Genomic DNA, 26031 nt, shown 5'->3' on the forward strand with positions numbered 1-26031 from the left:
CCCATATGTCCCGGTTATTACAGTTTAAATTAGGTCCCTATCACAATTTATGGCGCCGATATTTTATTTAGAGATAAGGTGCATTTTTTTTTTGTTTAAAAAAAAAAAAAAAATTTAAAAATTTTGTTAAAACATGTGTAAAAAAAAAAAAAAAAAAAATGTAGCGAGTGGCAGTGTTCTCGCTGTTGCGGTTAGCGATAACCGCAACCGCGCTGCATGCGTTCCACGATTAGCGATCGTGATTAGCGTGCATAGCACGCCAATCGCGATTGCTCCAAAACCGCCGCAGTGTCCAGTGATTTTTTTTTTTCCACGCTAATCGCGGGAAAATCACTCCCGCAAAACGCCGGCGGTAATTGCCAGTGTTCTGCGATTTTAAGTGTGAACGGGCCCTTATATAGTGTATAGGCAGCCTGTGTCTATATACTATAAAAGTCAGCAATGAGGACCTCTAGCGTCCAAATAGCGAATTGCACTTTTAGACATTTGCTTCACCTAGATGTGGCAAATACACAGTGGCGTAGCAATAGAGGTTACAGAGGTTGCGACCGCATCGGGGCCCTTGGGTCAGAGGGGCCTCTCTCAAGCACAATATAAGCTCTCTATTGGCCCTGTGTTGGTAATTATCACTTCTATAGATGCGCTAAATACTTGTAATCATTCACACTGCTTCCCATCCCCTTCTTGCAGCTCTGACACCATTATTGTCCTTTGCAGGTTTTGGTGCGCCGTATCAATTATGTATAGAGTGCTTGGGGGCCCCATGTAAAACTTGCAGTGGGGCCCATAGCTCCTTAGCTACGCCACTGCAATTACATTTAGAAATTCACTTTGCTTCCTGTTTTGGCCATATCTGTTACAGAGAAGTTGAAGGGTTACAGCTGGTAGTACAACTTTTTTAAAGTTCTCTGTTCTACTAATTTGAGTAATGGTCACACATTGCCACCTCTGCATTCCAGGAATGATGGAAGAAAACAATATGGAGACGGCTGCTCTGGTAAAGGTGAGGCCTTGTCCTTTGGCTGTCGGCAGTTTTGTTTTGGCTTTCTGCCTCGTAGTATTGAGATGCTTTCTCTTTCTTGCAGAAGGACGAGCTGGACAAAGAGCTGCGTGAAGCCAAACTTGTGAGGAAGAACAGCAAAAAGGGTGAGTGGTGGTCTTTCTCATCTTTCCAACCTTTCCCTCTTTACAGTCTCTTAATTCCTTTCTTCTTTCTAGAGAAGCCCCTGACCAAACCTCTATGCATGGCTTTTTATATTTCTATGTTTACATCGGTATATGTCAGTTTTTATTCTCTTACTGAATTGCCAAAATCCAGATGGCTGAACATCTGTAATGTAATCACAATGGGAGTAATTTGTGGTGGTCTCCTCTGTAGTCACCTGATGGTCAACAGAGCGGCAAACTGATGCCCACATTAGAATTGACGGTCACTGGGATGTTTACAGTAAACTGGAAGTGTAAAAGCAGGGCTGGAATTATTTATTATGAATAAGTGCCAACATCTAGGGATGAGCGTAATGACCTAATTACGAATTTCCGAAATTTCGCGAAATTACTACAATTACGATTTCAGCAGTAATCGAAATTTCGTAATTTTCGCAAATTTTCGTAATTACGAAATTTAGTATTTTAAAGTTTGCAAAGGTTTCTATCCCTGTAGATGCCTAAAATGAATAACCAACCAACCCTCCTCCTCCTCTCTCTCTCTCTCTCTCTCTCTCTCTCTCTCTCTCTCTCTCTCTCTCTCTCTCTCTCTCTCTCTCTCTCTCCAGAGATTTGTAGTATTTCAAAACCATACTCACATTCATGACATGTCCAGGGATCAAACCCAGGCCAACCACATGGAAGACAGCTATGCTCACCACCATACCACCAAACACACACTAAATAGACTGCTAACCTAAATCTTACTTGTAGACAGTCATATGAGACACATGCTGGGTGCAGGGCTTTGTGATTGGACCATGCGATAGAGTGAGGTGCAAAAATGAAATCATGCCTAGCAGAGGATGGTTTCACAGTGCTAAATGCTAGGCTGGCTGTGGTGCAATTGGTTAGTGTGTCTGGTTGGTAACAGCAAGGTTACAGGTTCGATTCCATCCAGGCATGTCTTTTCCTTTTGCGTTCAACAGTTGTCCAAACAGAGCCAACAGAGCCCCAGATAGCCATGTAGAGTTAGGTCACAGCTAGCCTGGCTGTGGTGCAATTGGTTAGTGTGTCTGGCTGGTAACAGCAAGGTTACAGGTTCGATTCCATCCAGGCATGTCTTTTCCTTTTGCCGTCAACAGTTGTCCAAACAGAGCCAACAGAGCCCCAGATAGCCATGTAGAGTTAGGTCACAGCTAGCCTGGCTGTGGTGCAATTGGTTAGTGTGTCTGGCTGGTAACAGCAAGGTTACAGGTTTGATTCCATCCAGGCATGTCTTTTCCTTTTGCGTGCGCGCGCTGCGCCATTGAACCCCATGGGGTATTTTGCGTGCGTAAAACTTTACGCATGCAAAACTTTGTGCTCGGTGTTTGGACAACTGTTGAACTCAAAAGGAAAAGACATGCCTGGATGGAATCGAACCTGTAACCTTGCTGTTACCAGCCAGACACACTAACCAATTGCACCACAGCCAGCCTAGCATTTAGCATTGTGAAACCATCCTCTGCTAGGCATGATTTCATTTTTGCACCTCACTCTATCGCATGGTCCATGGTCCAATCACAAAGCCCTGCACCCAGCATGTGTCTCATATGACTGTCTACAAGTAAGATTTAGGTTAGCAGTCTATTTAGTGTGTGTTTGGTGGTATGGTGGTGAGCATAGCTGTCTTCCATGTGGTTGGCCTGGGTTTGATCCCTGGACATGTCATGAATGTGAGTATGGTTTTGAAATACGAGAGAGAGAGTGTGAGTGTGAGTGTGAGTGTGAGTGTGAGTGTGAGTGTGAGTGTGAGTGTGAGTGTGAGTGTGAGTGTGAGTGTGAGTGTGAGTGTGAGTGTGAGTGTGAGTGTGAGTGTGAGTGTGAGTGTGAGTGTGAGTGTGAGTGTGAGTGTGAGTGTGAGTGTGAGTGTGAGTGTGAGTGTGAGTGTGAGTGTGAGTGTGAGTGTGAGTGTGAGTGTGAGTGTGAGTGTGAGTGTGAGTGTGAGTGTGAGTGTGAGTGTGAGTGTGAGTGTGAGTGTGAGTGTGAGTGTGAGTGTGAGTGTGAGTGTGAGTGTGAGTGTGAGTGTGAGTGTGAGTGTGAGTGTGAGTGTGAGTGTGAGTGTGAGTGTGAGTTTCATTTTAGGCATCTAGAGGGATAGAAACCCTTACAAACCTGAAAAAGTAAAATTTCGGTTGGAGACACGAAATTCGTCATTACGGGAGTGAAATTTCGATTACGAAATTGTAAATTACGATTTGAAAATTAATTACGAAATTACGAATTTGGGTCGTAATGTTAAATTTCGCATTCGTAATAAAAGCAGTTCGAAATTTCGAAAATTTCGGCTCATCTCTACCAACATCTTCTGTAGCACTGTACAAAAAAATGGGGAACAAATATACATAAGAAATACAAGACACAGTACAGTCATGACATTGAATAGTGGAAATACAAATACATAGTTGATATGTAGTTGGTACATGTTAAAATTGCCCTTGTGAGCTTACAATCTAGAGTAGTGGGGAGGACGGGAAAGGAAACACAGGTTAGTGGGTGATCCAGTGTGCCTTCAGTGCTGCCTATAGCAAATTATAGGCTTGTCTGAACAGGTGTGTTTTCAGAGTACGTTTGAAGGTTTCCAGATTCGTGGCATGACTAATCGGCGGAGGGAGGGAGTTCCAAAGGAGAGGGACAGCCCGTGAGAAGTCTTGGATGCGAGAGTGAGAGGAGGTGACTAGGCTGGAGGACAAAAGGGTCTCCTGTGAGGAACGGAGGGTCTGGGCGGGGAGGTATCTGGAGATTAAAGAGGAAATGTATGGAGGTGATAGCTTGTGGAGAGCTTTGTATGCAAGTGTGAGAAGTTTAAACTGGATCCTTTGGGCAACTGGTAACCAATGGAGGGATTGGCAGAGAGGGGCTGCCTCAGAGGATCTAGAAGAGAGGTGGATGAGACGGGCCGCAGAGTTCAGTAGGGATTGGAGAGGAGCCAGTCTGCTTTTTGGTAGACCAGAGTAGGGTGTTACAGTAGTCAAGACGGGAGATGATTAGGGCATGCACAAGCATTTTAGTTGCTTCTTGTGAGAGGAAGGGACGGATTCTGGAAATGTTTTTGAGATGGAAGTAGCAGGAGGTAGTTAATGTGTTATGTGGTATAAAGGAGAGCTCGGAGTCCAGTTACTCCCAGGCAACGAGCTTTGGGGGTTGCTGCTAATGCTATTGGAGTGTTCTCTACATTGATTGACAATGGGAGGTGGAACAGAGAGCGAAGGTGGAAATATAACAGTCTCCGTTTTGCTCATATTGAGTTTAAGGAAGCGGGATGACATGAAGGTAGATACAGCGGATAGATATTCGGGGACTTTAGATAGTAGATGTAAATGGAAAAGAGGGGCCCAAGGATGGACCCTTGTGGTACTCCCACAGACAGTGGGCGTGGAGAGGAGTTGGTATTGGCATAGGAGACCATGAAGGAACGTCCAGACCGGTAAGAGTTGATCCAGGAGTGTGCTAGGCCCTTGATTCCCAGTGTTGAGAGGGTCTGGAGAAGTAAGGTATGATTAAGTGTCAGTGTCAAACGCGGAGGACAGATCTAGGAGTATTAGTACAGAAATTCTGCCTTTGGCTTTAGAGACTAGGTCATTGGCTGTGTGTGTATTTGTGTGTATATGGTATTTCCAGCTTGATTATGCAATCTTACTGACAATCACCCCTTTTGTGGACTAGAACAATCTCTATTTTGACCTGTGACACTGTATTATCAAATCATTTGCATGATCTTGTTTTGTTGTGAGTTTCCTGTATGTCCTACCTTGTATGTTAACCCTTTTATCTATTGTGCAGCGCTGCGTAATATGTTGGCGCAGTGGTAGTGGTAGTTTCTGTAGAGTGTTGAGGGCAGAAGCCGGACTGGAAGGGGAATTGGCAGAGAGAAAGTTAGACAAATCTGAGTAAATGTGGCGTTCCAGCAGTTTGGAGGCAAAGGGAAGGAGAGAGACTGGGTGGTAATTAGAAAGGACAGTAGGGTCTAAAGAGGTTTTTTGATTAGCGGTGTGATGATCGCTTGTTTAAATGAAGACGGCAAAATGCCAGTAGAGATGGAAAGGTTAAACAGTGTTGTTAAAGCAGGAATGAGGGGGGAGGAGAGCTGGGGGATAAGATGAGAGGGAGGGGGGTCTTGGAATTACCATAAGGCACTGAAGGCTTGTGCCTACAGGCGCCTGATGCAAAGGCAGCACACACCCTTTCCCAAGTGCCTCCCTCCCTATAGAGTACCGAGCCGCATCTCACAAGTTTGCCGCAGGCAGCAAAAAGTCTAGATCCAGCCCTGTAATCATGCAACAGCTTATTATATCCGATATATTCGAGTTTACTATTCTAGGCATTACTACCATATACTTATAATGGTGCTTAGCCGCGACCTTGACATTTTCTATACTCAGTTTTACTATGTCAGAGTTACTGTAATGAGATTATACTGTAGACACACAAAGTATTAAAAACTACAGGAAACACAGGAGTGTTTCTTTTGCAAGTTTAGAAAGTAAAAACTTTTGAATTTTATATATATATATATATTTTTTTTACTTTTGTTTCAGTTAAAGTGACTAGGACCACGGAATCCACTGAACCGGCTGCTTCTAAAGTGACGTCCACACTTCAGAAGTCCCGGACAGCTCAGAAGGTGAGTTTTTAAATTGAGTGTAACAAGAACCCGCCAGTATGTCAGAAACAAGGATGAAGTGTGTTGTGAGAGATGTAACGTCAGTTTACAGGCGTGTCCAACCTCACTGGCCTCAATTCACTAAGCTTTATCAAACACTTTATCAAACGTTTGATAATTTACCTCATGGCTAAAATCTAATTTTGAATTCACTAAGGTGTTACAGATTGAGCATTTTATCGATAGAACATTTGATACATCTATAACACCTTAGTGAATGCAAAATTAGATTTTACTCTTGAGGTAAATTATCAAACTTTGATAGTGTTTGATAAAGGTTAGTGAAATGAGGCCAGTGTGTCTCAGAATCACATCTTGTGCAGTTGGCTAGATTCACTAAAGACTGGCAGCGACTACAGATCGCTGATCGCAGTTACGTTCACTCAACGTTTTTGCCGATTCCCAGCATTTTTTTTGTATCTGTTACTTTAGTGCTAGTGATTCCAAAAGCGAATGTGGTGATTTTAAAGGATACCTGAAGTGACATCAGATAGACTTGGGTATGTACAGTGCCAAGCACAGTAATAGCGAGGCTGTTACTTTTTTTTTTTTTCCTGGCAAAAAGAGTAATGCTGGATACACACGGTGCGTTCCCACACTCTATTTCCCGCTCGATTCCTGTCGACTTGATTTCCAACTTCAATTTGCGTTTCGATGGATTGTTAGGTCGATTCACATGTAAAGTATGCCAAATTGACCTAACGATTCATCGAAATGCAAATCGGACAAGTCAGAAATCGAGTCTGCAATTAACGCAAATCGCTCAAAAAAATTTGTATCCTGCACCATTTTCAGGCAATTTTTTTTTTTTTTTCCCCGGCTATCATGTTTAGTGCTACAGAAACGCTAATCGCGATGCGGGAAATCGACCCAAGGGTGAATGACGATTTTTGGCATTAATAGCCAAAAATCGCCAGAGCAAAACGCTAGCAAAATCACTAGTGTTTTGCAAGTGTGAATGGGGCCTAGTGCTTTTGAAAATCCCTGAGAATCCCCCATGAAGAGATGGACTAGTTTAAAACCTCGCTTCTGTCAGATTTCTATCATCTACTGTAAGTGACAGCAACATAGGAGAAAAGTCATACAGCAAAAGGAATGGCAGCGCTTTCAAAAACTCATACCTGAATGTTTTAATAGCATAAGATGTGCAGCGCTCCACTAACTACTGGACTAAGATTCACACCTACACTCATTGCAGGCACAAAAAGTGGGGGAACAGGACTTCAGTAAGGGGTGAACCTATATCTGAATGAATTATCTGCCATAATGTGCAGAGCTCCAATAACTGCTGTACTAAAATGCACACTTAGCTTTACTACAGGCAAAGGGGGGGGGGGGTGAAGCTAGGTGTGTATTTTAGTCCAGCTATTGGAGCTCTGCACATCTTACGCTATTAAAACATTCAGGTATGAGTTTTTGAAAGCGCTGCCATTCCTTTTGCTGTATGAATTGAATGTGTGTATACTAGAGGCTAGCTGCATTCACTGATTCACAATTATTCTACAAAGCTTTAGATTAGAATTAGCACACAATTTGCATCTGCTTTGCATTCAGGGCATGTATTTTATTATTATTATTATTTAGTATTTATATAGCGCCGACATATTACGCAGCGCTGTACAGTGTACATATATATATGGTCTTGTCACTAGCTGTCCCTCAAAGGAGCTCACAATCTAATCCCTACATATTTAGTCCAGAGGGGCTTTGCCTCTGTAGGCTTGCAAACGAATGCATCCATGAGTGCTGTCGTCAGTCTGTATGTATAGGAGAAAAGGAATTTATGGCTCAGTTTACTCTGGGGAAAAAAGTACTTATTTGTAAAATGTAAAATACGTGCAAATGTGTACAATTTTTTTTTATTTTTTTATTTTTTCCCATAGTGCCCCTTTCATTTTAAAAATAAAACAAATGTGATTTATACCACTTCCCTTACAACTTGCTTCTAATCCTATTTAGGTCCCTAAAAGCAAGTCTCTGGTCTCCTTAAACAGTGACAGCGCCAAGAAACCGACTTTAACCAGGTAATGGCACAATGTTCAGTCTACTGGTGTTTATAATACGGATTACATCTCTCTCCTGCCTTCTCCGAATGCCAAGCCCATCTAATGCAGTAGCTGCTGACGGCTTTACTCCCAGACTGTGCAGACCATTCAAGTAACACTGTACTTTAGTATCTCACTGGTCACTTTTGGTCAAGACAGGTTACCTACGCTCATGGACTATACACGTTGTTGTTGTGCTAACATATTGTGTGGCGCTGTACAAAGTAAGAAACAAACATGGGGTACATAATAGACAATGGTGTACACCAATATACAAGATACATAACTGGTGACAAAATACAAAGAATGATACAAAATACAGAATTGGTAATGACAGTGATAAAAGTAACATGATAAATGTATAATTACAAGACACAAAAGGGGGAGAGCCCTTCCCTTGCGAGCTTACAATCTAAAGGGAATGGGGGGGGGGGGGGGGGACAAGAGGAGGGGTAGTATGCAGCAAATATATAGAGGCTTTGTGTTTTAGGATACCTAGTAGGAGTGCAATTTGGTCTTGGGACAAAGGGAAGTGGCCTAAGGTAGCGCATATGCTTGTTGGAACAAATTCGTTTTTAGAGAGCGTTTTAAATGTAACAAAGGTTGGTGAGTTAATGATGTGTTGTGGGAGGGCATTCCAGAGAAGGGGTGAAGCGCGTGCAAAATCCTGTGAATGTGAGGAGTCCATTCTAGAGGACAACAGAAGATCATGTACAGATCTGAGGTTGGGTTGGTATCTGGAAACTAGTGAGGATATGTACCGGGGAGAGAGATTGCGGAGCGTTTTTGTAGGTTAGGGTTAAGAGTTTGAACTGGATCCTCTGGTTATTTGGCAGCCAGTGAAGAGCCTGACAGTCAGCAGAGGAAGATCGAAAAGAAAGATGAATGAGACGAGCAGCTGAGTTCAGTACCGACTGGAGCAGCGCCAGTCACACAAAGTAGTATGTTACAGTAGCCCAAACGAGACATAAGAGCATGTATTAACATTTTGTGTCTTGAGTGAGGTCGGATGCGAAAACTGTGTTTGAGTTGGAGATGACAGGAGCTGGTTATGGAGTGAACATGAGGAATTAAAGAGATAAGTCGAACATTATCCCCTAGCACCTTGCTTTTGGAACTGAAGTTATGGGTGTTTTAACAATTGTTACTTCAGGCAGAGAGGTGGACAGACGGTGGAAAAATTATTAGTTCTGTTTTACTCTAAGTTTTTTAAGAGGCAAGAGGACATGGAGGATAAAGCAGACAAGCAGTCAGGAACACGTGTTGAGGTCTGGGGCTGAGAGTTAGGCCCTGTTCACATTACAAACTCAGACGGCCGTGCGTTCAGAACTAATACGAACGCACGCCATCCGCGTTTGTATGCGTTGCATGGCTGATCCCATTACATAGTTATTTGGGTTGAAAAAGTCATACGTCCATCAAGTTAAACCAGAAAATAAAGTACAACACCAGCCTGCTCCCTCACATATCCCTGTTGATCCAAAGGAAGGCGACAAACCCTTACAAGGCATTGTCCAATTAGCCCCAAAAGGGAAAAAACACCTTCCCGGCTTCAGATGGCAATCAGATAAAATCCCTGGATCAACATTGAAGTGAATGGGTCAGCCGCGCGTTTTGGGAAAAAAATGCGTGCAGCATGCGTTCCTGGACCGCACTGGTCGAACGCATGCAGTGTGAACATCAGACAGTGCACTCGATGCACTGTCTGATGTCATGCGTTTTGGCCTCCTGCACGCATTCCAAAAACACATCTGGAAACGCGTGCAGTGTGAACGGGGCCGTAGAGTTGAGTATCATCTGCATACAGGTGATATTGAAACCCAAATGAGTTAAGTCACCAAGACCGTGCATGTACATGGAGAAGAGGGGACCAAGGACAGAGCCTTGGGGAACACCGACAGACAAAGCACGAGGAGAAGAGATCTGATCTGAGTAGGAGATTGTGAAGGACCTTCACATGAGTGTAAATTGCACAGTCAACTCCTATTCATAGAGTAGGGGTCAGTAGCATTGCTCAAGAGTGCTTAGATATGGCGGACCCTTGAAAATGTAGCTATGGGGCCTCATAATGTCTAGCTATCAGGCATGGTCGGAATAGGCTATTCCGATTCCGCGGTAATTCCACCTACCGTAATAATGAAATACCGCTACATTCAGATGGTATTCCGCATTCCGACGGTACAATTTCCGTAATTTTTAAAAGGATTTCCGAGGTATTACTCACAGGCTCATTTGAAACATCGTTATTATTTCTGCACTGTAAGATGATCATATTGTTAAGTCTATTGTCAATAAAGTTGATTTTTATGCTTTAAATTTGGCTAAAGTAAAAAACACACTTTCGTAAATTTCCGCCTTTGTTTGCGGAAATCAGTTTATTTAGTAATGTGGACTAATTAGGCGTCGCCCAGGCAGAAGTTCGCAGATGTCACTTCCAGGAGTTCTTGAGTACACGTGGACAGCGAGAGTGAACAGTGTAGTGACCAGGAGTGACGTCAGCAGAAGAATACTATTGGACAGTAAATTTCCGTTTAAATTACACTTTCCGGAAATTTTTGCGGATTTATACGGGTAACTGTATAAAAATCCGCATGTGGAAAATGTTGTTAGCGCAGTAACCTTCCGCTGATCATGATTGGTCAACGAATTCCGCATCTACTGCTTTGTAAAAAAATTCAGATTCTGAATTGACGGTACTCCGCATATTCCTATTGCCATTTTGTCATTTTCGCGGTCCACGGTACAGTGCGGAAACCCCAATGCCGCCGGAATTTCGGAAAATTGGCTTACCCGGAATTCGGAAGCTCATGCCTGCTAGCTATGCCTATGCTTGTGCAGATAACAATCATGGCTGCCCAGCTCATAGGCTGTTTGGGAATGTGGCCCTCACTACGGATTATACTTTTAATGCTGCTTCAAGATTTAAAAATGTTTCTACTGAACCCTTCGAGATGCTGAGCTTCTGACGATCCTGTTTCTCTGTGTAGGTCGGTATCTGCTACTCCCATCAACAAGGCACCCAAGAGGACTCTCGCTCTAACAGCTCGGGCAACATCTCAGACAACACTGAGGTACCAGACACTGCAGAGCCACACGTGGCAGGTTGCTAGACCTATTCTGTCTTAAAGGGAACCTGAAATGGGAAGAATATGGAGGCTGACATTTATTTCCTTTTTAAGTCCTGACCATCCTCCAGTGCAGCTACTTGCTCTCTACTGTCTGCTTCTACTACATTAATGGAAGGTGTCTCGCACTCGCTACTACTACTGGTTAGACCATTACATCTTGGCAGAAGTGCTTCAGCAGGTATAGGAAGTTGACGCCTCCCATTTCAATCAATCATAAAGCTGCCATGTCCTGCAAAAGTATCTCTATTCCCAGAAGCAACCAAGGGTTGGCGCTGCAATAGAGGCAAAGTAGGTCATTGCCCTAGGGTCCCTAACCTTTGAAAGGGCCCCGCACCCTGCCAACAGCTGTTCTCCTTGTTCTCACTGCTCCCCTGGGCCTTTGCACATGCAGCAGCAGTAATTACTCGCCTGCCCGGCATGTGGTGGCTGCACAGTCCGGGCACTGTAGCCACGCTGTCCTCCTTCTCTGACCCGGTGTGTTACGTGCCAGACCATAGAGGGACCGTGTGGGTAGAGTGTCTGGGCTGTGCAGCCACCAGCTGGCCGGGACAGGTGGGTAATTGCTGCTGCTTCACTTGCAAGGGCCGCAGGGAGCAGTGGGGTATGGGGGTTGGTTGCGGGGGCCCTGCTTCAGTTTGCCCCAGTCCCACGGAGCTCCTTAAACTGGCCCTGAAGCAACGAAATGCCAAATACCAATGTTTCAGGACCAGTGGACCACCCCTTTATCGAGGCAAAACTTGCTGTCTGACGCTCAGGAAAATGGGCAGGATGGTTAGTTAGGACATTAGTGAGTGCATAGAGGTGAGCCCACCCTGAACAGAGAACTGTCCTGGCTACTTTTTGACTAGATTATTGCCATTGAGCCAGCTTTGCCTTGATAAAGCGACGAGTGGTCCTGAAAAATTGGTATTTGGTTGGTTCTTGAAATAAAGAGATTTTTGAATATGTGCCAGCTTAGATTGCTTCTATTGCACATTGTCACAGGGCACACCACGCTGTCCATGACACCACTGAAGCTGACGTTAGAGAACAGGAGGCCTAAGTGGAGGATGGTCAGGACTTGAGATCTGGTACTGGAGATGGTGAGAATCTAGCAGGTCTGCTGCACTAATCTCTGCCTAGTATTAGGGGAGCAAAGGAAGGGGGGGGGGGGGGTCCCTGAGAGGGAGGGCAGCAAGAAGCTCGGACCCCCTCCCTGGCACCAGAGATGAATAAAGTCTTAGAAAGAAGGTGGCAGGTCGACTCTGCACCATCTCGGCATAGGTGTTGTGGCATTAGTGAACTTTGTATGCTGAATGGTGAGCTGCGGCTTGCTCTAGGTCAGAGGTGCCCACTCTTTTTTTGGCTTGTGAGCTACTTTGAAAAACTAGCAAGTCAAAATAATCTACCTATGTACAATTTAAGGGCCACACTTGTATATACAGAATGGAAAATGTAGTGTGGTTGCGATCTAAGGTCTTGGTGATCTACTGGTAGATCGTATTCTATCTAATGGGCACCCCTGCTCTAGGTGCAAAACGGATTAGGATCCAAAGTGCAATGTAATGGAAAAAGTGTCAATCCTGGCGCTGTCGCTTGCTCTAATTTTATTAAACCATGCCGGTATTCAGCTAGCGGTAAACAATGATAATAAGGTCGCATACCAGGTTGCCGTTTACTGGTCAAAAGCAGTGGGCGCGGGTACAAGGAGCCTGACCGCTGGTTCATGCCAACCGGCGCTTCTTAGGATGTTCACAAGGAAGATGTCCGCACTCTCGCTGGTATAGTCCAAGGGTCTTTATTTTAATCCAAATCGCAAATACAGACATAGCCAATGTCTGTATTTGCGATTTGGATTAAAATAAAGACCCTTGGACTATACCAGCGAGAGTGCGGACATCTTCCTTGTGTTCCTGTCCTGCTGTTCATTATCCAGCACCTTGCACCAGGTATCAAAGGTGGAGCGGACTTTCTCTATCATACTTGTTGGTGCGAAACTTGTACCCGCGCCCACTGCTTTTGACCAGTCAACGGCAACCTGGTATGCGACCTTATTATCATTGTTTACTGCTAGCTGAATACTGGCATGGTGTAATAAAATTATAGCAAGCGACTGCCAGGATTGACACCATATTTTTGACTGGGGGGGGGGAGGGGGTGCACAAATCTCAACCAGGGTTCCTTGAGTACTCTGCAGGGGTTACCTGGCATTCACCCCCCCTCCCCGTGGGGGAACTGACAGAGCACACTATAATAGGGGGTACTGTAAAAAGTAGCACTAAATTGGGGGTCAGAATAATGAGCACATTAATATAAAGCACTAGGATAAGGACAGTATGAGGAACAGTGTAATAGGGGGTAATGAAATAAACAGCCACACCTACTTTTAAAGGCCACGCCTCCTGCAAAATAAACTCATCAATCTAAAAAATATTTACAGGAGTTCCTTGAGATCCAAAAGTTACTTGCTGGGTTCCTCTGGGGTAAAAGGTTGATAAATGCTGTCTTATGGGATGAGGGAATAAAGGCTTCCTAAGATGGGTAGATAGTGGGGGGCACAAAGGATACCTATTGCTACCTGCAGTGGGGGGTGCAAGACCCAAAGACTTGCTACTGCTGGTGGGGAGGCGGTCCTTGGGGAAGGGGGTGGGGTGACACTGAGTTGCTAGACCGAGTGACCTCAACCCTAGTGATGCTCCCTGATGACTCCAGGTTTTATGAAAGTCAAAATAGGAAATGGTTTACCCGGATCAGACAGCGCAGACTAGAAACAAGTTACACCTACAGTATTATAGCTTGTCTTGTGAACTCATTATAGAAGCACCAGCGTCTCATAGGACTGTGAAATGTGTGCTTATATTCCTGACAGGTCCACGCGAAGCAGACAAGCGTCCCTATTGAGTGACAACCAGCAGCTGTCAGAGCGCGTCGCTTCTTTTCAAATCCCACTGCCAGGTGGACAGGTAATAATACGCATTCTCTTTCCTAATCCTGCGATATTGGGTTTACCACTAAACTTACTGAAAGGGAACCTGAAGTGCGAGTAATATGGAGGCTGCCATCTTCATTCTCTGATTAAATAATGCCGGTTGACTGAATTCTTCTGGGCTGATGCTCTGCCTGTAATACAAGTCACTGGCCCAGAATGAGCATGCAGGTCAGATGCTGGGACTCTGGTGTGATGCCACTGGCTGCATGCTTGTTGCAGCTGTGACTTGAAGGAGAACTAAAACTTAGCATATCAGAAAGGCAACTGGCATTGTTTATAAGGGAACGAAGATGGCAGGTTTAGAATGAGGGAGGGGGGGGGGGGGGGGGAGGCATTCAGCATGAGCCAGAATGTAAAGGTCACAGGTTTGTCAGTACAGGATGAAAACATGCAAGACTCCACCCCCATTTGTTTTTGCATAGAACCCCATTTTGGTGCTAGTCATCTTTTTAAAGTGGTATTATACAACCCCCACCCCCCAAAACACCCCTTAAAACTAAAATTTCTGTAAAAACTTAGTTGCATAAAAGAACATTTGAAAACCTTTTTCCACACATTCCCTGTGTAAAAACCTTCACTTTCACTGCAGAAAGAAGGAAAAGCTTGCTCCATCTCTTGTCACTGGTAAAGGCAAATGCAGTAATTGCTGGCTCTCTGCATGCGTTTTCACTCTGCCCTCCTTTCAGCTGTTGCCTTGGCGATGTGTCGTACACAGGGAGGTGTAAGCAGGGGAGGGGACAGCTGCAGTGTCAGGTGTAAGCAGGGGAGGGGATAAGCTGGGGAGGAGAGCAGTCTATCAATGGTTACAACTATGCAAAGTACATCTAAAGGTGATCATAACTAACATAGCACCAATAAAGACTTAATAAAGCAGTTGGGAAGCCCTCTGGGCCAGTGACCCTGGTTCGGTCGCTACTTCTGCATCCACTATTGCTACGCCACTGCCAAGTGTGTAGGCAGTGGTGCTCACCGCCAGGTCGTGATCACGCTTACGCGTGGATTCACGACCATTTTGACGCATTCCGCCTCGGACACGAAAATCCGTGAATAGATTTTTCAACCACGAAAATCTGCTTCGGCTACGCGTGAATGCGGACAGAAATCCGCATTCACGCTCGTGAAACCCGGCGCTTAAGTCGTGGTTTGCGGAAATGCGTCAAACTATGCGGAAGTGACACATTGCAGGCCAATCAGAGTGCCCCAGCCAGGCCCTAGCAACCAATCACAGGAGGGGAGCTATGCCCTCCCCTCCTGAATATAAAGCGGCGGCCATGATGGAAAAGCTCTGTCCTTGCTAGACTGTGGTGCTGAGAGGATTATCTCCAGGCCATTGTTTGAGCAAGTGCATTTATTGTGTTAAAAACAAAGCGTTTTTTTTGCTAACACTGCTCTTATACTGTACACAGTTAGCTAGTCAGTGAGTGATTGCTGTAGTTAGTTGTAGTCAGTGTAGTGTAGTGGGAGTGTGGGAGTCTAGTGATTATTTAACTGTATGTAGTGCAGGCAGGTTCAGTGCTGCAGTGTAGTCAGTGTAGTGGGAGTGGGGATTATCTGTGTGTAGTGCAGGCAGGCAGGCAGGTTAGTGCAACTGCAGTGTTCACTTGCATATTCCAGTGACAGTTATACACTTGTACTATTTGCAGGCAGCCAGTCGCACCGCCGGCGCCGCCACTCTCTGCCAGCGCTGCTCATTCATTCTGTCAGTGACCTTGTGCCGTGCCCAGTGCCCACTGCTCGCTCGCTGGCATATGAGCATCTCATTAGTGTGACATCCTTGTGGGCCCACTGCATCCTTCAGTGACCTAATTGTATATCCAGTGCCCACTGCTGTGCCCACTGCATCCTTCAGTGACCTTGTACTGTGCCCACTGCATCCTTCAGTGACCTAGTTGTATATCCAGTGCCCACTGCATCCTTCACTGACCTTGTGCTGTGCCCACTGCATCCTTCAGTGACCTAGATGTATATCCAGTGCCCACTGCTGTGCCCACTGCATCCTTCAGTGACCTTGTACTGTGCCCACTGCATCCTTCAGTGACCTAGTTGTATATCCAGTGCCCACTGCTGTGCCCACTGCTTCCTTCAGTGACCTTGTGCTGTGCCCACTGCTTCCTTCAGTGACCTTGTGCTGTGCCCACTGCAGCACGGTGGCTTAGTGGTTAGCGCTCTCGCCTTGCAGCGCTGGGTCCCTGGTTCGAATCCCAGCCAGGGCACTATCTGCAGAGTTTGTATGTTCTCTCCGTGTCTGCGTGGGTTTCCTCCGGGCACTCCGGTTTCCTCCCACATTCCAAAAACATACGGATAAGTTAATTGGCTGCCCCTAAAAATTGGCCCTAGACTACAGTACTTACACTACATAATATAGACATATGGCAATGGTAGGGATTAGATTGTGAGCTCCTTTGAGGGACAGGTAGTGACAAGACTGTGTGTGTGTGTGTGTGTGTGTGTGTGTGCACACACTGTACAGCGCTGCGTAATATGTCGGCGCTATATAAATACATAATAATAATAATAATAATCCTTCAGTGACCTTGTGCTGTGCCCACTGCATCCTTCAGTGACCTTGTACTGTGCCCACTGCATCCAGTGATTCATTACTAGCAACATGTCTGGCAGGGTTTCGCGGGGTGAGAGGAAAGGGAGTTCAATTGCCTCAGCCACTTCTGGGACTGCTCCATGTCCAGGGAGAGGACGCCCAGCTGTACGTGGTCGTGGTGCAGCAGAAAGGGGGGCAGCAAAGCCTGGGCCGAGTCAGCGGACGCCATTGTCCAAATATTTTAAAGTTTCTGGTCCCCGTGTGGTGGTTGAGCAAATGGAACCTGACGTACTCATGGACATCATGACTTCCTCCCAGACCTCTACTGTGAGCACCACTCCAAGCAGTAGCAGCAGCCAACGTCCCACGCTTGTTGTGACATCCACCCCAGCACCCACTGGTCAGCAGCCCTCCCAGGATGACAGTTCTGTCCCTCAGTCCGGCTTCTGAGAACCTACTGATGCAAGAAGCTCAGGACTTACTGGGGACTAATGTGGCAGAGATTGAGATCGGGCCACAATCACAAGCGTTGTTGAGTTCTGATGATGAAGAAGAGGGGTCTGTGTCTGGGGATGTAGGGACAGAAGAGGAGGCGGGGGAGTCAGAGGAAGAGCTGGATTATGATGATGCTGCTGATGACGTTGTGGACCCTAACTATGTGCAGCCTGCTGAGTCCGTGGAAGAATGGTCAGAGCAGGATGACGAGTCACCTCGGCCTAGGCAAGGATATCGCCATATGTCGGGCAGGGGCATCGGCAGCAGTGGGCGTGGAGGAAGTAGACAGGACACTGCTTCAGCCGGCACCACCACCATGCAACCCCCGGCAACTACTACCACACATTGTTTCGCTGCACCCTCTGCTAGTGGGGGCCGCAGTAAATTAAAGTCACCAGTGTGGGATTGCTTTGAGGAATGTACTGATGACAAAAGGTATGCTGTGTGCAGGTTATGCAGCAAAAGATTGAGCCGTGGGAAAAGTCTGAGCAAGATGGGTACCTCATCCCTCCAGGGCCACCTGAGAAGCCGCCACTGCCGCGAGTATGCGGACTTTAAGAGGAAGCAGGCACTGCTGGCAGGGGTTCCTGAGAGCAGAAGGCCCACCAGCGCAGCAGCATCATCCCTCCCTCAGGGTCGTGAATCCCCCACAGCAGCAGCAGTAGTAGCACGCAAGCGCTCTTCCACCTCGGCTGCTCAGGACACAGACATTGAGGCTGGCAGCCAGTGTTCGTCTCTCTCCTCTGTCTCCCCTGCATCCCAGCGTCGTCAGACCCTGCTGAGCGACACCTTTCAGGGTCTGACCAAGCCTCTTCCTCCAAGCCACAGGCGGATCCGCAAACTAAATGGCTTGCTGGCCCGGGCCATGGCATTACAGCTGCTTCCCTACTCCCTGGTGCAGGAGGGGAGCGCCATGCGGACGCTGCTCCAATTTGGCATCCCCGAGTGGCAAGTCCCCAGTCGCCACTATTTCAGCAGGAGCGGGATCCCAGCACTCCACAAGTTTGCGGTGGAAAACGTGGCCCGTTCCCTGGACTACTCTGTGGGCAAGCGGGTCCACGTGACCATGGACTCGTGGAGTAGCAGATTTGGGACAGGTCGCTACCTGTCCTTTACGGCCCACTGGGTGACACTGATGGAAGGGAGGGAGGACGAGCGCATGAGCCCAGCTAGTGGTGCCACCACGCGGGATCAGGGGGGATGCAGAAGGGTCGTGTCACGACACTCCCTCTGCACCCGGAAAGCAAGCCCGCCTCGGCAGCAGCAGCACCAAGCCTCGGCACTGCCAAGCCCTTTTAAAATTGGTGACCCTGGGGAAGGAGAGGCTTACGGCCACCAATGTCCTGGCCGCCCTCAGGAAGCAGGAGCGGAGGTGGCTGACCCCCAGAGGCCTGGAAGTGGGGTATGTGGCAGCCAATAACGGGGCCAACCTGGTGGCAGCAGTGCAGCAGGGAAACCTCCAGCACATCCCCTGCTTGGCCCACGTGCTCAATCTTGTGGTGCAGCGCTTCTTGCGCACCTACCAGGGGATGAGCGAGCTGCTGCAGGATGCCCGGGCGGTGGTACGCTTTTTCCGCCTGTCAGCCACTGCCTCTGCACTCTTGTCCACCTTACAGCAGCAGTATGGAAGGCCACAACACCGGCTGATCATCGACATGCCAGTTCGCTGGAATTCGACTCTGGCCATGTTGGAGCGGCTGTGTCAGCACAGGCTGGCTCTTAGGGCCTACATGCTAGACCCAAGTGTCCCCAGCAACCAGCAAGTCCCCATGATTACTGCCACTCAGTGGACACTGATGCAGCAAGTATGCCTGGTGCTGAGTCCCTTCCTGGAGGCAACCAAGATGGTCAGTGAGGAGCGGGCCTCTGTGTGCCAGTGGGTGCCCTTGGTTTGTCTACTGGAGCAGGCAATGGACAATTTAATTGAGCGTGGGGATGAAGCCCTGAGGCAGTTGGAAGAACAGGAGCAGATGGCAGCACAGTCCAGCTCAGAGGAGGGCTCACAGCAGGTAGTGGAAGAGTTGGAGGTCCCTAACCTGAATGAGGAGGAGGAGCAGAGTGCAGCAGGCGTTGTACGTGGATGGCGGTTTGAGGAGGACAACGACATAGCACAGGAAGAGGACAGGCATGCGTTATGGGACAATGGCGAGGACGAGGAAGATCTTGCTGGCAGGGCCCACTTGTTTCCCATGGCTGTGCACATGTTGCGCTGCCTTCGCAGGGACCCCCGGGTGATCCAGATGCGTTCAAGGGAGAACATCTGGATTACCTTGATGCTTGATCCCCGTCTGAAGGGGAAGCTGGGAGACTTAATGACGCCATCCACCACCGAGCAACGCACAAGGGAGTTGAAGGAGGCCCTTGTGCGCAGACTACTGGAAGCATTCCCCCAGCCTTCCACCCCCACTGTAACTGCTCTCCCAAGCCAGCAAGAGGTGCCTGCCATTGCCACTAGCAGCACAACAACCACCACCAGCAGCAGCAGCAACTGGCGCCCCGGAGACCTGAAGAGCCTAAGCAAGCAGCCCAGAACAGAGGTGCCCGCCACAGCATCCACCACCAACCCGACGACTGACCACCATGGTGTCTGACTATATGGGGTCATCCAGCGGGCTCAATGACACCGACAGCCCCGTGGACCCCTTGGAGTACTGGGTCAAGAGACTGGACATCTGGAGCGAGCTTTCCCAGTACGCCCTGGAACTCCTATCCTGCCCTCCTTCCAGTGTCCTCTCAGAGAGATGCTTTAGTGCGGCCGGTGGCGTGGTCACAGAGAAGCGCTCTCGGCTCTCCCACGCCTCTGTGGACAAACTCGCCTTCCTGAAAATCAACCAGGCTTGGGTGGAAGGTGAGTTCCTGGCCCCTATTGTCGGACACAGGGGGACATGAAGTGGCTGCTGCATGTGCTGTTGTTAACTATGCCTGCCTTTATAAAGACAGTTACTACCTGCCTAGTGCCTACCTTGGTTAATTTTTTGGTGTTATGGTACTACTACCAGTAAGTTGCCATGGTCCTCCTTCTGAGCTGCTGAACTGACCGCCCGCTTTGTCCTCCTGACTCAGTCGCTACTACACTCTGCGTTCACACTGCCCGGGTCACCGGGTGCATTTAATTTTTTGGCCAGCACTGACGCTGTGCTACTACTACCACCAGTATGTTGCCATGGTCCTTCTGTGCTGCTGAACTGACCGCCCGCATAGTCCTCCTGACTCAGTCGCTACCACCACTGCACTCTGCGTTCACACTGCCCGTGTCCACTGACAACTCTGCTGCGATGTCATTGCTAATTGCTGCAAAAAAAACAAAAAAAAAATTACAAAAACCTCTCTGGGGCCTTTTTGGCGTCAGCCACTCATCCTCCTCCAGCGGTACCTTCGCCGCCAAGTGCCATTGGAACTCGCCTTCACCTCTTTGACTGCTTAACGCGTATATCCCTTTTTAAAACCACTTATTACCAATTAATAGCCCCATTTAAAGTGTTGATTTCACTTTAAAATCCATTTTCTCTAGAAAAAAAAAATTTTGGGGAATTTTTTTATGTTGAAGTTATGTTGCCCCTTATCACCTCGATAATCCATGCAATTTGGGGGATTGTAGCATGTATGGGGGCTTTGTTATTAACGTTAAAAGAAAATCCGCCTCCGGGCGGGAATCCATGCGTGATTACGCCATTCACGGCAGAAAATCCGCGTGGTCGCGGACGAAAATCTGCATGCGGCGGGGCCGAATGCGGATTTTTTTTTTTTTTTTGCAACCACGCGGATTTCCGAATTCGTGGATAAGGCACATCCGAGCATCCCTGTGTGTAGGGGTAAGGCGGTATGAACCTAGGGGAGGGGTCATGGTATGTATTTATGCACCTGCTTTATAGTGCCAAACATGCAGTAGATGCAGTAACTCGCTGCAGCGAAGGAGGCAGAAATGGTCTGACTACTGAACACAATTATTTCTAAAGGTTGTAGAGGCAGGATAATGGACATTAGGTTTATTTCCAGGATTCATCAACTATCTACATGAAGCAGCATTTCACTGTGTTCTTAGCTAGCAGAAACAGGAACAAACCACCCACAACAGTACAGATAATCGGTATTACAAGTAGCACAGCGCTATCTACAGGCCAAATGTATGAACACTGCACCAATAATGCTTATCCATGTATTCTCCATAAAGTCTGTGTGGAATTTCACATTAAACTTGATATTCTTTCTCTGTAGACTCTCTCTTCGTCTCTCTCTCACTTGGAGTCTATAGATGAGAAGCTGCTGACAGAAGACGCAGTTAAGCACATCCAGGCTCTTGTGGTAAGTCTTCTTGGTGATGCTCTGTAAAGATGTAAAATGTTTCTATTCCTTCCCACCCAGTATCCTCTCTTCCATGATGGAAATGTTCTACCCAGGGCCGGCCCTAGACTTTTTGCCGCCTGAGGCACAACTTAGAAAAAATTGCTGCCCCCCCAAGCCGTGGGTGGGGGGTCCACCAAGCTGGAGGGGTAGCGGGCAGGAAGGGGGTATTGGGCCTAGCGGTGGGGAGGGGGGTCGGCCCCCCTCCTCCCTCGCCTGGGTCCCCCGATCTGCGCTTCCCCTCCAGCTTTCAATTGTTACGTAGCTGCTGATGGTAAGAGGGACCGGCGGGGACCACTCACCTCTTCCGGTTCCAGTGTGCGCTCCACTGACGTCACATCCTGCAACGCCGCCCACTTACACTACAGCGGGCGGCGTTACAGGAAGTGACGTCAGTGGAGCGCACGCTGGAACCGGAAGAGGTGAGTGATCCCCGCCGGTCCCTCTTACTATCGGCAGCTACGTAACAATTTAAAGCTGGAGGGGAAGCGCAGATCGGGGGACCCAGGCGAAGGAGGGGGGGGTCAGACCCCCATCCCCACCGCTAGGCCCAATACCCCCTTCCTGCCCGCTACCCCTCCAGCTCAGAGGCCAGCCCCCCGCACCCATGAACGGGCGGCTGCCGCCCCCCCAAGAAGTGCCGCCTGAGGCAAGTTTCACCCCGCCTCATGAGCGGGCCGGCCCTGGTTCTACCGCCAACTATATTCCTACCTCCCAACTCTGGAGACGGCAAAAAGGACTCTTAAGCTCCACCCCTGTCACACCTTTATAGCCACTCCCCAAATTTGCATGTGGCCTTGCCAATGTCCCTTCCCTGGTGAACAGTAGGCCATGCGACAACCCTGCAGTGCACTACAAATCCCTGCCCAACCCCTCATGCCACAAAAAATCCTGCAGTTCATTGTAAGATTGTTTAGCAGTGCGGTCCACTACAAGTCTCAGCATGCCTAGATGGCTCCCGAAACTTGTTACTTGCTAGCTGTAGCGGTGTTATAACTCCCAGCAGGACACGGAGATGCTGGGTGCTTCAGTTCAGCAGCAGGCTGCCTCTGATTACTCTCAAGCATTGCAGATCACCAATTACAGATACCAGCAGGAAGTTATTGTATGGGCTAATGTTAGGCTGGCATGCCATCTAGTGGCGAGTTGTGATATTGCTGTACTGAAAGTCTAGCTGAGTGAGACAAGAGTAACCAAGCAGCTCAGGGTGACCCAAACCACTAGGAATGTATAGGGGCTAAAAGACTGAAAAGCCCTCCTACAAATTCATGAGGGCCAACAGCCTGAAACAGGCTGTCTACATGTGGGGTTGGTGTGACTGTGTAATATTTAAAGCTATAGGCTTGCTATACACCAGCGGTTCTGGATGCTTGCCTGGCTTAAAGGGGCGAAAAGGGATAATTTGCATATTCAGTAGTGGAGCATTGTGGGTAACTACCAATGTTCACTTATCGCTGAATTATTGCAAATTTCCTTCTGTTTTAAGAAGGCAAATTTCACCTAGCATAGCTGAGTGAGGACACACACAGGACAGGAAGGCAGCACACTAGGGATGATCGGAACCAGCAATTTCCGTTCCGCCGGAATTCACGGATTCCGTCAATGATAAATTCCGTCGCTATGAAAATTCCCCCGGATTTGTATGAATTTCCGCGGAATTCCAGATTCCGTCAGAATTTTTTTTTAAAAAAATCTCTCCTCCTCCTCGTATCCTCCTGTAGGAAATTGCAGTTTTCCAAAACCGCTTACATACCATGGCTGGATTTGAACCCAGGTCTCAGTGTGTAGTAGGTATCTCTTACCCCTAGACCACCAACCACACTACATGCTAAAGCTGGCCTAGCATGTACCATTATGCGCAGCTTAGCGCACCATAAGTTACAATGGGCTTTTAGGGTGTGCTAAGTAAGTTAGCACTGCTTTGTGAATTGAGCCCATTGCATGTTTTGCGAGGTTCAAATCCTGGCCAAGGTATGTAAGCTGGCTTTTAAAAAAAAAGTACAAATCCTTAATCGTGCTACTTTTTCTACATGAACGCAAAGCACACGTTTCCCCTGCAAGGGTATTTACTTTAATAACCTGTATAACTGTTTTGCTGTTTGCCTCAAGCCCGCAAAACATGCAATGGGCTCAATTCACAAAGCAGTGCTAACTTAGTTAGCACGCCCTAAAAGCCCATAGTAACTTATGGTGCGCTAAGCTTCGCGTATTGGTACATGCTAGGCCAGCTTTAGCATGTAGTGTGGTTGGTGGTCTAGGGGGTAAGACAGATGCCTACTACACACTGAGACCTGGATTCAAATCCAGCCATGGTATGTAAGCTGTTTTGGAAAACTAGGAGGATTTCCGCGGAATTCCGTTTGGTTCCTTGTCACCTGCATGGTGGTACGCGTATATCTCCTGCTATGGAAGGCTTATTTTTTCCATTGGGGCCCCAATGTAAAACTTGCATCGGGGGGCCCACAGCTCCTTAGCTACGCCACTGATTGGGCACATACTGTGCCTGTGTATATGAGCCGATGAGCTTCATAGGCGGCCAGTGGGAACACTGGAGCTGCAGTGAGGGACTCCTCTAGGGGCTGGAAGAAGCCCCAGGTAAGTAACAATTGCTAACCTCCTTCACCTTGTGAGTCTGTACCGGTAACCCCGTGTCTTGGGACAGAAATCTGTAGCTCCGAGCGGTAACCCCGAGCCTGAGTGAGTTGCATGCAGGAGCTGCTGCAGATTTCAGTTGTTTTTTTTGTTTTTTTTTCCTTGTTTATAGGGTCTAAAAGCTTGTGAAAAAAAAAAAATTGCACGGCTTTTAGAACCTAAATCTGGAAATAACGCCAAGGAGCTTAAAGGGAACTAGAGACCAAGACAACCTGCAAAATGGAAAAATTTTATACATACCTGGTGCTTCCTCCAGCCCCATCCGCATGGATCTCTCCCACGCCGCATTTCTCCGCTACCTCTATCCACCGGTACCGGGTCCCGTCACTTCCACCGGATGCGGCCAGCGGGCCAGTTGTACTCATGTGCAGGGGCTCCCGGCTCTTTTTATGCATGCGCCTGCGCAGTACGGAGTGACCGCACTGCGCCTGCGCCGAATGGCCGAAATGGCGAGACCTGGTACCGGTGGACAGAGGCAGCAGAGGATGACTTCGTGGGAGCGATCCAGGCTGATGGGGCTGGAGGAAGCCCAGGTATGTATAAATCTGTTTCATCTCTGGTTCTCTTAAGCACAAAATTCTCACAGAATAAAGCCTGGTAAATGCTGTAACCTGCCAGGTGTCTGGTCTGTAATCTTCATGTTTATCTTCCAGGGCAAGCTGACCAGTCTGTGCTCCAAGGTGTCCCCCCAACAACCGGACAACCGCAGGTGAGCGGAGGCGGCACTGCACAGCCAATGGACACATCTAAGGTGTCACCCCCCCCCCCAAAACAACCGGACAACCGCAGGTGAGCGGAGGCGGCACTGCGCAACCAATGGACATTCGGTCTCGCTAAGGAAAGCTTTTCAAGGCTCTTCAAATGTCTAATTTATATTTTAATGTTCTATGTGGATTAAACAGAATAAATAATGTGAAATGTTTAAAGTTGTGGGGTCTTATTACAGCAGAACATACCCTGCAGAAATGGAAGGTATAGACTAGGGATGATCCATCAGATGCAAGAGTTCATGCAGGATTATGTAAATAATAGTAGTACTGTAACAGAGAATCTGTCGGATTTTGTTATGCTGGGAATACACGGCTCGATTTTGAGCCATTAAGATGGCTCACTAGATAATTTTCCAACATGTCCGATTACCATTTGATCGCTTTTGCCGCTCGATTTCTCATTGAAGTGAATTGATAAAAGGATAAGAAAAACCAGCGGAAGATAAGGGAATTGAGCGGGCAAACCGTTCGGGTGCAGAATCGAGCTGTGTATTCCCAGCATTAGATTTTCTGTTTATTTTCTGTAAAGTACTGGTAGAGACTGGTCCTTATCTCTGGTGCATTGTCTTCTGGTTATCTCCTGCTGAGTAGAACAATGCCTGATTGCTCGGCAGATAGATTTACCTGTCAGATAGATCATTTCCAACATGTTGGAAATGATCTATCTGGCAGGTAAATCTAACAGAAAATTGTATGATGTGTACCTAGCATTAGACCAGAGCTGATCTCTATCAGTATAGGCACAATACAGGTGGTCACACACCATGCAGTCGGACTGTACAATCATTAATTGTGCCACTTTCGTGTAGTATAAGACTAACTGAAAAATATAATCAAGTCACAGTGAATCTATTGCTGTTATACTACATGGATATTCATAAAATTGTACAGTCAGATTGCATGGTGTGGCCACTTTAAAGGGAACCTGAACTGAGTAAAATTATTTAAAATAAACACATGACGGAGCTGCAAATGAATATTACATACTAACCTCACTGTCAGTTCCCCTCACCATTTTCGTCTTAGTGATCCCTTCCAGTTCTGACAATATTTTGCCAGAACTGAAACATACCAGTTGCTGTCAGTTATATATCAGCAGCTGTCAGTGACAACTGACTGTGCAAGGTAATGTCCATGCTTCCCTATGGCTCAAGTGAGTGATATTACAGTTTAACAGTGTGCTGACCAGGAAGCTTTTATGGGGTAATGGCCCTTTTTTTTTTTTTTTTTTTTTTTTTAATG

At 47.4% G+C, this 26031-nt stretch overlaps 1 protein-coding gene across 1 annotated transcript; it reads left to right on the forward strand.

Moving 5' to 3' along the window:
- The first annotated feature begins 4374 nt into the window (after nucleotides 1–4374).
- Nucleotides 4375–24918, forward strand: LOC137538637 (borealin-2-like). The gene is made up of 6 exons (XM_068260914.1): nucleotides 4375–4461; nucleotides 7811–7875; nucleotides 10884–10967; nucleotides 13873–13966; nucleotides 21242–21328; nucleotides 24673–24918. Exons 1-6 carry the CDS (start codon nucleotides 4375–4377, stop codon nucleotides 24730–24732), a joined length of 477 nt encoding a protein of 158 aa, XP_068117015.1. The 3' UTR covers nucleotides 24733–24918.
- Nucleotides 24919–26031: the final 1113 nt, after the last annotated feature.

The sequence above is a fragment of the Hyperolius riggenbachi genome, chromosome 11 (assembly GCF_040937935.1).
Source record: "Hyperolius riggenbachi isolate aHypRig1 chromosome 11, aHypRig1.pri, whole genome shotgun sequence".
In the NCBI taxonomy this organism is placed as follows: Eukaryota; Metazoa; Chordata; class Amphibia; order Anura; family Hyperoliidae; genus Hyperolius; species Hyperolius riggenbachi.

Bases quoted from the DNA above. Each gene is read 5' to 3' on its own strand.
- LOC137538637 (XM_068260914.1), top strand. From the start codon at position 4,375: ATGGGAGGTGGAACAGAGAGCGAAGGTGGAAATATAACAGTCTCCGTT. The intron at 10,968-13,872 runs GTACCAGACACT...TATTCCTGACAG, and splicing joins ACATCTCAGACAACACTGAG to GTCCACGCGAAGCAGACAAG. The intron at 13,967-21,241 runs GTAATAATACGC...CTTTCTCTGTAG, and splicing joins TCCCACTGCCAGGTGGACAG to ACTCTCTCTTCGTCTCTCTC.